General features: G+C 44.2%; 1 protein-coding gene across 4 annotated transcripts in view; it reads left to right on the top strand.

Moving 5' to 3' along the window:
- Positions 1-11,573, top strand: part of ZNF143 (zinc finger protein 143) — a 34,861-nt gene extending 23,288 nt beyond the window's left edge. For all 4 annotated transcript variants that reach the window (XM_058663400.1, XM_058663399.1, XM_058663398.1 and 1 more), the window contains exons 12-16: positions 2,440-2,667; positions 7,198-7,346; positions 8,166-8,327; positions 9,019-9,165; positions 10,794-11,573. In XM_058663400.1, the coding sequence (XP_058519383.1) occupies positions 2,440-2,667; positions 7,198-7,346; positions 8,166-8,327; positions 9,019-9,165; positions 10,794-10,877 (770 nt within the window). In that variant the 3' untranslated portion in view covers positions 10,878-11,573. The remainder of the gene's footprint in view (positions 1-2,439; positions 2,668-7,197; positions 7,347-8,165; positions 8,328-9,018; positions 9,166-10,793) is intronic.
- The last annotated feature ends 1,276 nt before the right edge of the window (positions 11,574-12,849 follow it).

Raw genomic sequence — 12,849 nt, 5'->3', positions numbered from 1 at the left:
GTCTTATCAGATACAATTTACAGTTGTGTTCTCCCATGCTTTGGGGTTGCACTTTTACTTTCTTGGAGGATACCATTTACTGCATAATAGTTTTTTTGTTTGTTTGTTTGTATTTTTTTATTCTAAAGTCAATTATATAGAGAGGAGGAGAGACGTAGAGGAACATCTTCCATCCAATGATTCACTCCTCAGGTGGCCACAACAGCCAGAGCTGAGGCTGATCCAAAACCAGGAGCCAGGAGCCCCCTCTGGGTCTCCCACGCAAGTGCAGAGTTGGCTTTGGGCTGTCCTTGACTGCTTTCCCAGGCCACAAGCAGGGAACTGGATGGGAAGCAGGACTGCCGGGATTAGAACCAGCGTCCATATGGGATCCCGGCACCTTCACGGCGAGGACTTTAGCTGCTAGGCTACCATGCTGGGCCCAGTAATTTTTCATTTGATCAGACAACTCAGGGAGGGTCTGCATCAGTCAGTAGGAAACATAAGAGCCCAAACCAAGCCATTTACTTGTGTATACATACATATAAAGTACAACTTTTTAGTTTTTTTTTTTTTTTTTTAATTTTATCCAAAAGACAGATCTTCCATCCATTGGTTCACTCCCCCCAAATGCCCACAACAGCTAGCCAATTACTTGCTTCCTTCCCAAGTGTGCATTAGCAGAAAGTGGATCTGACTTGAACCAGGTATTTTGATATGGTGTGTGGGCAGCCAAGTAGAGACTAACCTGCAGTGCTAAACCTCGGCCCCACACCCACACCCTACCCCATTCACTCCTGCTGGACTGTGGTGTGGCGCCACCTAGTGCTGATTGTTGCTCCAGCCTGGACAGCAGAGTAAATTACCTGTTGTCTACTTCCATTTCTCATACACATTTTTCCCACAACAGTCAGCAGAGATTTTAAAGAACTTTAACCCAACCTGCCCTTTTTGAGAATGCGGACTGCGCAGAGGACAGGAAGCAATCTCCTATTATCTTATGTGTAAGACGTAATAGTATGAGATCATCGTTTCCCAAAAAGGTGTAAGATGAGGAAGTGCATATCTATGCCCAATTTAGAAATGACATTCACACTAATATCTCCAAATCCAATTCAACCCACAGGACTCATTTTTCCTTCTTCCATTCCATATTTTTATGCCTGTCTCGCAGCCAGAACCCTGGCTTTTAATAGCATTGAAGCAGTTAACTACTCCTGTGCTAACACTCTGGTCACATTTGAAATAGCTTCAGAATTGCTTAGCTTGTACCACTATAACTTACTGGATTTTTTTTTTAAAGTTAGATTTATTGGTATTTGCCCCACATATGTTTGCAAGACTGAGGGCATTACTCAAATTCCACATAGATAAGCTGTCTCATTTTCTCCCACTGTCACAGCCCCCTTCTCTTGCCAAAACGTGGTCTTTTAAACCATAGTTAGGTTCATTTGTGCCAGCTTGTTTTATTTTTAGGTCACTATTTCATCACATGTTGGCACTGCCTAGATACGTTGATATTAAGTGGTTGTTTTTGTCTACATTTTCTTTTGTAAAAAAAAAAAGACCCATTGGGCTCAGCACGATAGCCTAGTGGCTAAGTCCTTGCCTTGCATGTGCCAGGATCCTGTGTGGGCACCAGTTTGTGTCCTGGTTACTCCACTTCCCATCCAGCTCCCTGCTTGTGGCCTGGGAAAGCAATCGAGGACGGCCCAAAGCTTTGGGACCCAGCACCCATGTGGGAAAGCCGGAAGAGCTCCTGGCTCCTGGCTTCGGATTGGCTCAGCTCTAGCCGTTGCGCTCACTTGGGGAGTGAATCATCGGATCGAAGATCTTCCTCTCTGTTTCTCCTCCACTCAGTATATCTGACTTTCCAATAACAATAAATAAATCTTAAAAAAGTAAACCACATTAAAAAAATCAGTTAAATTGGGCAACTTCTCTATCCTAACTTTTCTCCCCCTTTGAAATTAAGTGGTTGATGCATAAGGACAACAACTAGCATGCAGACCACCTTTTGTAAAATGTTACTGTACTTCTTTGGAGAGGCACTGAGAGAGACGGGTCCCATCCATTGGGTTATTCCGCAGCTGCTTGCAACACATGAGACTGGGCCAGACTGAAGTCAGGCCAGGTCTCCCATGTCAGTGGCAGGAGCCTAACTGTCTGAGATGTGATTTGCGGCCTCCTAGAGTCTGCATGCAGCTGGGAGGTGGAATTGGGGGTATGAGTCAGTTATCAATCCCAGGGGCTTCAGTATGAGGTACAGCTCCGAACCACGAGAGTCAGTCAAGACCATGGTTGGGGACTCCTTTTTTTTCTGTAGCGATTTTCTTGCATACATGCACATGGTAGGAGTCAGAGGGATTTGGCGGCAACTTATTTTTAAAGTTTTCTCCCCTGTTGGAGAGAGAAGGGTGATTATATCTGCATTTTTTGTTTTTGTTTTAATGTTCTTAGGAGAAAAGCCTTATGTTTGTACAGTTCCTGGGTGTGACAAAAGGTTTACAGAATATTCCAGTTTGTATAAGCACCATGTTGTTCACACTCACTCCAAACCATACAACTGTAACCACTGTGGGAAGACATACAAGCAGATCTCCACACTGGCCATGCACAAACGGACAGCCCACAACGACACTGAGCCCATTGAGGAGGAACAGGAGGCCTTCTTTGAGCCTCCCCCAGGTGAGAGTTTCAGCCGTTCTGTTTCTGAGTTTGAGAATCAACAGTAATAAACATCAATTGGGGTGCATACCATTTTCTCCAGTGATAAGGTATCTTTCATGTAATCACATAAGCGTAGACTTCACAATTGTGGTAAGTGCTTTGGTGCTTTGGGGGACATGTGTTGAGAACTTAGCATAGTCTGGGAAGTCACTTCTGGGAATGTGATTTTGAGACAGAATTAGAGGGTGAATGAGGAAGTTTAGTTATGTGACAGAGTAGGAGGGGGAATGGAGCAGAGGCAACAGAATGTTCAAACTGAGAGAGGGACACATACCAACAGCCCTGAGGTTGGGCAGAGCACAGCAAACTGACAGTCCTACAAACCTGGCTGGGAGCTTGGTGAGATGAGGCTGGGCCTCTAAGGATGAGGCACTCCCAGATAACTTCATTGATTCAGACACGGTAAGGTATATTTTAAGAGACTAAATTATTTATTTCACTAAAAGTAAACTCTAGGAAAAATATTTTACTTTCTTTGGTCTTAAATAATTAAGCATAGGTAAATAGGTTAAAGGAAGTAAGTTTTTTTCCTTCAAGATTTGTCCACATTGAAAACACAGATTTTAAAAAGATAAAAAGAGAAGGCAGATTTAGTCCCCAGCAGCATGGCCTAGCGGCTAAAGTCCTCGCCTTGACGGGATCTCATATGGACACTGGTTCTAATCCCGGCAGCTCCACTTCCCATCCAGCTCCCTGCTTGTGGCCTGGGAAAGCAGTCAAGCACGTCCCTACACCTTTGTGGGAGACCCGGAAGAGCTCCTTTCTCCCGGCTTCGGATCGGCACAGCATCAGCCGTTGCAGTCACTTGGGGAGTGAATCATCAGACAGAAGATCTTCCTCTCTGTCTCTCCTCCTCTTTGCAATAAAAATAAGCAAATCTTAAAAAAAAAAAAAAGTAAATACTGAAGACTGAAAAATACTTAGAAAATGAGCAATAACAACAACTGAAGAAAAGTTTTTAGGTGCAGAAGTTAGTTGCAGAATAAGGGGAAGAACGGATCATCTGTTCTAGTGATACCTGTAGTCTTAGTTTGTTGACATACTTGACAGGTAATTATCTGAAAATGACAATTTCTATAGTTCTGAAGACTGTAAGGCGTTATTTTCCATCTCAGTTAATTCCAGTATACATGGTTAGATAGGGGAGACACTGTTCACAGAGTCCAAAGGTTCAGGTAGACAAAAGATTAAGTTCTAGGACCCGGCAGAGTGGCCTAGTGGCTTAAGTCCTCACCTTGAACGCTCCGGGATCCCATATGGGCGCCGGTTCTAGTCCCGGCAGCTCCACTTCCCATCCAGCTCCCTGCTTGTGGCCTGGGAAAGCAGACGAGGACGGCCCAGAGCTTTGGGACCCTGCACCCGTGTGGGAGAGCTGGAAGAGAGCTGGATTGGCGCAGCACCGGCTGTTGCGGCTGACTTGGGGAGTGAATCATCGGACGGAAGATCTTCCTCTCTGTCTCTCCTCCTCTCTGTATATCTGACTTTGTAATAAATAAATCTTTAAAAAAAAAAAAAGCTTAAGTTCTAGAAATCTGTTGTACAATATGATGACTACAGTTAATATACTCTACTTTTTTTTTTAAAGATTTATTCATTTTATTACAGCCAGATATACACAGAGGAGGAGAGACAGACAGGAAGAGCTTCCGTCCGATGGTTCACTCCCCAAGTCAGCCGCAACGGGCCAATGCGTGCCTATCCGATGCCGGGAACCAGGAACCTCTTCCGGGTCTCCCACGAGGGTGCTGGGTCCCAATGCATTGGGCCGTCCTCGACTGCTTTCCCAGGCCACAAGCAGGGAGCTGGATGGGAAGTGGAGCTGCTGGGATTAGAACCGGCGCCCATATGGGATCCTGGGGCTTTCAAGGCGAGGACTTTAGCTGCTAGGCCACGCCGCCGGGCCCAATGTACGCTACTTGATAATTGCTAGAAAAAAAGTAAATGAAAATATATTAAAGCAACTGCTGAATCGTGTTAGTTAGAAAATGGATTTTTTTTTTTTTTAGATTTATTTTATTTTCATTACAAAGTTAGATATACTGAGAGGAGGAGAGATAGAGAGGAAGTGGAGCTGCTGGGATTAGAACCAGCGGCCATATGGGATCAAGGCAAGGACCTTAGCCACCAGGCCACACCGCCGAGCCCAGAAAATGGATTTTTTAAAAGATTTCTTAATTTTTATTTGATAAGCAGATTTTATGGAGAGAGGAGAAGTAGAAAGAAAGAAATGTTTTCCATGCACTGGTTTACTCTCCAAATGGCTATAATGACGGAGCTGAGCTGATGATCCGAAGCCAGGAGTTTCTTTCCAGGTCTCCCACATGGGTGCATGGACCGAAGGACCTGGACCATCTTCCTCTGACTTCCCAAGTCATAAGCAGAACTGGATCAGAAGTGGAACAGAAGGGACTCAGAGCAGTGCACATATGGGATGCTGGCACTACAGGTGGAAGATTAGCATGTTATACCACCATGCCAGCCTCAAAGACAGGATTTAATAATGTCAAACTTAATTTTAACAGTCTTTTTAAACTTTATCAAGTCTGTTTCTTAAATGCTAGTATTTCAGATTGTCAGAGGTCCTGGTGTTCTAGAAGATAGTCTATAATATACCTTTTGGAAAAAAAGAAAAAAACACTCAGATTTTTCCAAGAGGGCAGATTTGTGTTCTGATTTTTCACATCGTGATCCCCTGGATCTTGTAACCTTTTGGAAAGATGATAAATAAATATGTGGGACCGAATAAACAGAAGTTTGTTGAACTTTGTTAAACTTAGCCAAATGAGTGTAAGCATAAATCTTGATTAGCATTAGCCTATTAAGGCCTTCTTTGAAGGGAGACAGTATTTTTTTATTGTTGTTCTTTCATTGGCGAGAAGGCTCGGTAATCTTCCCTGTCAGCAAGCACAGCAGTAATGGGCTGTTAACTGTTACTTACTCGCTGGCACTTTATGAAATAAAGAAGTGGATGGGGGTTCCTGCTCTGTGCCTAGAAATGATTAACTTTACTCCACATAATATGCCATTGTACATTGTCTTTACACAATGATGTCATTGTGTACTGATGATTTATAATCCTTCACCTGTGTTAAAGACTAAGTAAGTTGGAAGGTTGTGTTTACAAACCCTCCTGGTTCTGTGGTTAATGTTTATGAAGATTGTCTTATCACTTTTAACAGCTTCTTGAGTTGACTGCAGAAACTTAGTGAAACTTAGTGTATAATTGCTCTAGTGGAAAGATTATTTGCCGATTTTTGTGTGAGGTTCCCTGCCCCCAACACATAAGCCGAGAATCAAGCAACTACTGAAGCTGAGAAAATAAGAATTATCTTGAAATCAGAACACTTAAATTTAATTTGGAAAGGTTTTATTAGACTGTCTTTGGTTTGGTTTCGTCTTATAGATGTGGAGGTAGAGAAATTGAAAGGTCCTAGAAGCCGTTTTTATTTAGAATATAATGTGTTCACATTTTTTTTTTTTTAAGATTTATTTTTATTACAAAGTCAGATATACAGAGAGGAGGAGAGACAGAGAGGAAGATCTTCCGTCCGATGATTCACTCACTCCCCAAGTGGCTGCAACAGCCGGTGCTATGCCGATCCGAAGCCAGGAGCCAGGAACCCCTCCAGGTCTCCCACGCGGGTGCAGGGTCCCAAAGCCTTGGGCTGTCCTCAACTGCTTTCCCAGGTCACAAGCAGGGAGTTGGATGGAAAGTGGAGCTGCTGGGACTAGAACTGGTGCCCATACGGGATCCCGGTGCATTCAAGGTAAGGACTTTAGCTGCTAGGCCACCACGTCGCCGGGCCCTTTCCTTCTTTCTGTATATTTGATTTTCCAATAAAAATAAATAAATCTTAAAAAAATGTGAACAGCAGTCGAGGACGGCCCAAAGCCTTGGGACTGTGCACCCGCATGGGAGACCTGGAGGAGGTTCCTGGTTCCCGGCTTCGGATCGGCACGCACCGGCCCGTTGCGGCTGACTTGGGGAGTGAATCATCGGACAGGAGATCTTTCTGTCTCTCCTCCTCCTCTCTGTATATCTGACTTTGCAATAAAAATAAATAAATCTTTAAAAAAAGAAAAAAAAAGAGGAGAGAAGGAGAGGAAGATCTTCCATCCATTGATTCACTCCCCAAGTGGCTGCAACTGTTTGGGCTGAGCCAATTTGAAGCCAGGAGCCCAGAGCCTCTTTTGGATCTCCCACACAGGTGCTGGGTCCCAAGGCCTTGGGTAGTCCTCGACTGCTTTCCCAGGCCACAAGCAGGGAGCTGGATGGGAAGTGGAGTAGATGGGACACTAACTAGCGACCATATGGGATCCCAGTGTGTTCAAGGCGAGGACTTTTAGTCACTAAGCTACCGTTTCAGGCCCTAGAATAAAATGTGTTCACATTTTAATTTATATCATTTTCTTAATCTTTAAAATGTTCTCTGTTTTCTGCATATATTGGTTGGTTAGTTAAATAAACTAATCCTTTGTTTTAAACAGGTCAAGGTGAAGATGTTCTTAAAGGGCCCCAGATCACCTATGTGACAGGCGTAGATGGGGATGACGTTGTATCTACACAAGTAGCTACAGTGACTCAATCTGGCTTGAGTCAACAAGTTACACTTATATCCCAGGATGGAACCCAGCATGTAAGTATCCTCCAAAAGCCACACAAAATCACATTTCTCTGAATCCTGGCTTGAATGACCTGCTGGGGCCCTACTTGAGACAATGCTTGAATGTCAGAGTACAGACTTGGACCTCAGCCTACAGCAAAGGTGCATCTCATGGGTTCTCAGTACCCGCTAGCACCATTGCCTGCAGGAAGATAAGCAGAGAGGAAATATTTGTGACTGTGGAACCCAGTGTTATTGCCTCAGCCCAAAGGTGAGGCAGGGAAGGATAGAACCATAATAAGACTGAGAATTTGAACAGTAATCACTAGGCTGGCACTGTGGTGCAGTGGGTGAAGCAACTGCTCGCTGTTCCCGTATCCAAATGCCAGAACCAGTCCTGGCTATTCCCTTCAGATCCAACTCCCTGCTAGTATACCTGGGAAGGCTGGAATGTCAGATGTGCATTTGGAAATAGAAGATGCTGCTGAGCAGGTTGGTAAAGGCCTGATCATAGAAGTTTCAGGAATGCCACATAAGAATTCTGAACCTGAGGTGATGGGAGTTACTGAGGATTTGCTTGCGGGGGCATAATGAGACTTAATTTTGTTTTAGAATGTGTCAAGGTAGAGAATGGTTAGGAAAGAGTAACACTGGATCATCTGGAGGGAAGTTGAATTATTGCAGAAATTCAGGTAATTGAAAAATAGGTGTTTTTCTCATGACTGAAAGAATTTATCCAAGTATGAAAGGCTTAGAGGATAAATTTATACAAAGATTAGGCCCAGACCTGTATTAGGATTATCAAACGTAATAAGAAATGCTGATTGGTTTCTAAAATGCATTCTATTGCAGGTCAACATATCTCAAGCTGACATGCAGGCCATTGGCAATACCATCACTATGGTAACCCAGGATGGCACCCCCATCACAGTCCCTGCTCATGATGCAGTGATCTCCTCCTCAGGAACACACTCCGTCGCCATGGTTACTGCCGAGGGGACAGAAGGGCAGCAGGTCAGTACTTGTTTTTATCATTCAACACACATAACAAAATCAAAACACCCTCTGTGGCACAGTGGTTAGACACACACACTTTGGGCTGAATCCTACTTTTCAACTCCTTAGCTCTTTGCTCCTCACAGCCTGTTTCTGCTCTCCGATAGAACTATAGTGATAGCTGGATCCCCCTCGAAGTTGTCATAAGGATTCAGTGAGGTCATGCAGATGATGTGACTTCATTGACAGCAACTACTGTATGTTAACTTCATTGACAGCAACTACTCCTCTTCTTCCGGGACGCTAATTATGTGTATATTAACTTGGTTTTGTCCACAAGTTGCTAGGGATCTTTTTTAAATCTCTCATTATTCCACTAATCATTGAATTAATTTGACCCTTTCTTTTGCCATCATTGTCTTCTGTTGCCCACTTGGATAACTTTTAATTCTGTATACTGTTAATTTTAATTATACAGTTACTCCTGGCTTCAGTCTGACCCAGACTTGGCTCCTGCAGCCATTTGGGGAATGAACCAACAAATGGAAGATCTCTCTCTCTCTCTCTCTCTCTTTCTGTCTGTCTGTCTTATTAAATAAATAAATCCTAAGGAGAGACATGTCAGATCCTGCTTTTGATTTTGATTTTGAAGACAATTTCTTGCATTAAGTGAACGTCAACTTGGCTTCTTCTGTTTATTTTGCTAAAGGTTGCAATAGTGGCCCAAGATTTGGCAGCATTCCATACTGCGTCATCAGAAATGGGACACCAGCAGCACAGTCATCACTTGGTCACCACAGAAACCAGACCTCTGACCTTGGTGGCAACATCCAATGGCACCCAGATTGCAGTTCAGGTGAGTACAAAACCCAGCTGTGCTCTGCTGATGACAGTGCTACTCACAGTTCTCAGCCTGGTACACTGTGCTTCCTGCCAGTGCTCGCGGGGAGGCAGTGAGTGACAAAGTGCTTAGGCCCCTGTCACTCAAGGGAGAGACCTGGATGGAATTCCTGGCTTCTGTCTTCAACCTGACCCAACCTACCTCCCTGCACCATTTTGGTTTTTTTTTTTAAGATTTATTTTACTTCTTTTGAAGACAGAATGAGCAAGCGGGCAGACAGACAGACAGAACTCCCATCTGCTGGTTCACTCCCCACATGATCCCAGGAGCCAAGGCTGAACCAGGCAAGAGCCAGATGCTTCATTCAGGTTTTCCAAATGGGTGAAGGAGACCAAGCACTTGGGCCAGCCTTCACTGGCTTCCCAAGCACATTAGCAGGGAGCTGAATTGGAAGTGGAGCAGCAGGTTTAGATATCGGATGCTAGCAAAGCAGTTAGCAGCTTTACCTACACCACAGCACCGACCCCCAAGATTCGCCTCTTCTGTCTTTCCCTCTCTTTTTTCACCCTGCCTTTCAGATAGACAAATAAATAAACAAACCAGGGGTGAGGTGGTGGGGATAGGGAAGGAGCAGAGTCTACAGTGTCCTAGATGCAGATGTCATCTCCTGAGGGAGAGTTGCTTCTCTGTGTGCCTAATTGCTGAAGAGTTAGCACACACTTAGACAATACCAGCCTGCTGTTCTACTGAGTTGATGAGCATTGAAGCTAAAGGCTGGGGCCTGGCTGCTCCACTTGTGCTCAGGCTCCCTACTGATGGCTCAAGTCCTTGTGCCCCTACACCCATGTGGGAGACCTGAATGAAGCTCCTAGCTCCTGGTTTTGTCTTGGCCCAGCCCTGGTGGTTGCAGTCATCTGGGAAGTGAACCCAAATGGACAATTTCCCCTGGCTGTCCTTTGTAATTCTTTTTAATAAATAAATCAACTTTAAAAACAACAATGAGGGGGCCTGGCACAATAGCTTAATGGTTAAAGTCCTCGCCTTGCACACGCCAGGATCCCATATGTCCGCCGGTTCTAATCCCAGCAGCCCCGCTTCCCATCCAGCTCCCTGCTTGTGGCCTGGGAAAGCAGTCCAGGACGGCCCAAAACTCTTAGGACCCTGCACACACGTAGGAGGCCTGGAAGAGCTCCTGGCTCCTGGCTCCTGGCTCCCGGCTTCGGATTGGCTCAGCGCCAGCTGACCACTTAGGGAGTAAACCAGCAGACGGAAGATCTTACTCTCTGTTTCTCCTCCTCTCTGTATATCTGCCTTTCCAATAAAAAAAAAAAAAAATCTTAAAAAAAAAAAAAAAAAACAACGAGGAAGATGCAGCTGAAAGGCTCAGCGAATCATTTGTCCCCAGTGGCCAAGATGACATTTATTGAAAAATTTATCAAAATTCTAAATAATGAAACTATTGCTCTGCCCTGCACAAATCTGGTTTTATGCTCTTGATAATTGGGTCAGTAATAATATTGTAACAAGCATACAACGTATCCAAAATTTACAGACAAGTTTTAATTCTATTTTACAACACTTGTTTGGCGTTAGCTTGACTGTGGCTTTTGAGCTGTGAATGTGCCATCTGTGGTGTGTTTCAGCTTGGAGAACAGCCATCCCTGGAGGAAGCCATCAGGATAGCCTCAAGGATCCAGCAAGGAGAGACGCCGGGGCTGGATGACTGAGCTGCTACACCAGCGGGGCACTAGGAGGCAGGAGGCGCCACTCGCCTCGGCAACCCCAGTCCACCAGACCCGGGCCCAGGACGCCGGGAGTTGTCGTTCCTGACCCGCTGTCCACATTTTTATGCAAGAGTGGAGAACATTTTATTCTTGACACTTTTATGTACATAACCCTTGGAATAGATTCCCAAACTGATTCATTCTATACAAGGAAGTATGAAATTAGGGCAGCACAGTAAATTTTCATGTTATTCTTTTATCAGACCACAAACTCCTAGAATCTATTTGCAAGACCATTGCGGTCTCACAGGGTCTTAGGATGGATTTTAACTTACTGTGAAGAAATAAAGGCTGCAGTGTCTAAAATTTCAAGGTTCTACACGTCAAGCAATCCTAATTCCAGAAGCCATCATGGATAAGAAATGAGCCTTCAGCTGTTTTCCCCAGTTAGTAGAATGTCTACAGTTTTTGTTCATTGGACACTTATCCATTTTTATTTGTATCTCATGGTTTGAAGATCACTCATTCAGTCATTGTTTCCTGTCCCTGTTAAAGATCAGCTCTTCAAGCTGCAATTTGCATTACATTGGGATTATGTATAAAATTATAAAGTTTGGTTATTTAAAATTAAAAAAATACAGTGTTTGGATTTTGTTAAAAACTTTACTTACAATTTTTTTTGTTACTGTTAAAAAACAATGAACTATCAAAGTTTGACCATAGGTTGGTGCACAGGATTACAATGCTGTAATTGGAAATGGCTTTACTCTGAAAATTAGGTTAGTGAGTTGGTATAAATTATTTATTTTTGCTTATGTACTTTTGTTTTAAAGCTGTTTGCCCTAAAGTTTATTATTAATTTTGAATACAGCAATTTTTAAAATGTTAAACCTTTATATTTGTTTCATTAAATTGGTGAGAGGGTGGGGGCAGACATTGTGGAAGAGGCTGTAGACCTGACAGACTATACCCCAGGACGTGCACAGACGTTGCATGTAAACACAGAGTCAGTACCCGTCAGTACCCGTCCATACTATCAGGTCTTAGCAGCAATGTTATGTATGAGATGCATGAAATTTACTACCTCCAGCTTGGTTGGGTTGGATGGATGGATGGAAGGATGGATGGTTCTTACACGGTTTTTTACTTGTTTGAAAGGCAAGCAGTGTAATCCAGGGCTAGGCCAGGGTCAGGAGCTGCAGTCAGTGCCAGGAGTTCCACCTGGTTCTCCCACATTGATGGCAGGGACCCCAGTACGTAAGGCATCCACTGTGTCCCAGGTCTGCATTAGCAGCAATGCTGGAAAAGGCAAACAAAGCTCAGTATCAAACACGCACGTTCTGATGTGGGACTCAGGCTTTTTTTTTTTTTTTTAGATCTATTCATTTTTATTGCAAAGACAGATCAGATTTACAGAGGAGAGTCAGAAAGATCTTCCATCTGCTGGTTCACTCTCCAAGTGGCTGCAATGGCCCAAGCTGAGCCAATCCAAAACCAGAAGCCAGGAGCTTCTTTCAGGTCTCCCATGCAGGTGCAGGGTCCCAATGCTTTGGGCCATCTTCTCCTGCTTTCCCAGGCCACAAGCAGGATGCTGGATAGGAAGTGAAGCAACCAGGACATGAACTAGTGCCCATGTGGGATCCCGGCACTTGAAAGGTGAAGATTTAGCCATTGAACCATCATGCTGGGCCTGGGATACAGGCGTTAAACCACTAGGCCCAAACCTATCCCCATTGCCCCCATCTCACACGTCACTGACTCAAGGTCCCATATGGGTTGTTTTTTTTTTTAGATTTATTTATTTTTTATTACAAAGTCATATACAGAGAGGAGGAGAGACAGAGAGGAAGATATTCCGTCCGATGATTCACTCCCCAAGTGAGCGCAATGGCTGGTGCTGCACCAATCCGAAGCCGGGAACCAGGAACTTCTTCCAGGTCTCCCACACGTGAGTGCAGGGTCCCAAGGCTTTGCG

Source organism: Ochotona princeps, chromosome 4 (genome assembly GCF_030435755.1).
Source record: "Ochotona princeps isolate mOchPri1 chromosome 4, mOchPri1.hap1, whole genome shotgun sequence".
In the NCBI taxonomy this organism is placed as follows: domain Eukaryota; kingdom Metazoa; phylum Chordata; class Mammalia; order Lagomorpha; family Ochotonidae; genus Ochotona; species Ochotona princeps.
The sequence above is the reverse complement of the archived record's forward strand: the minus strand, read 5'-3'. Positions and strand labels throughout refer to the sequence as shown.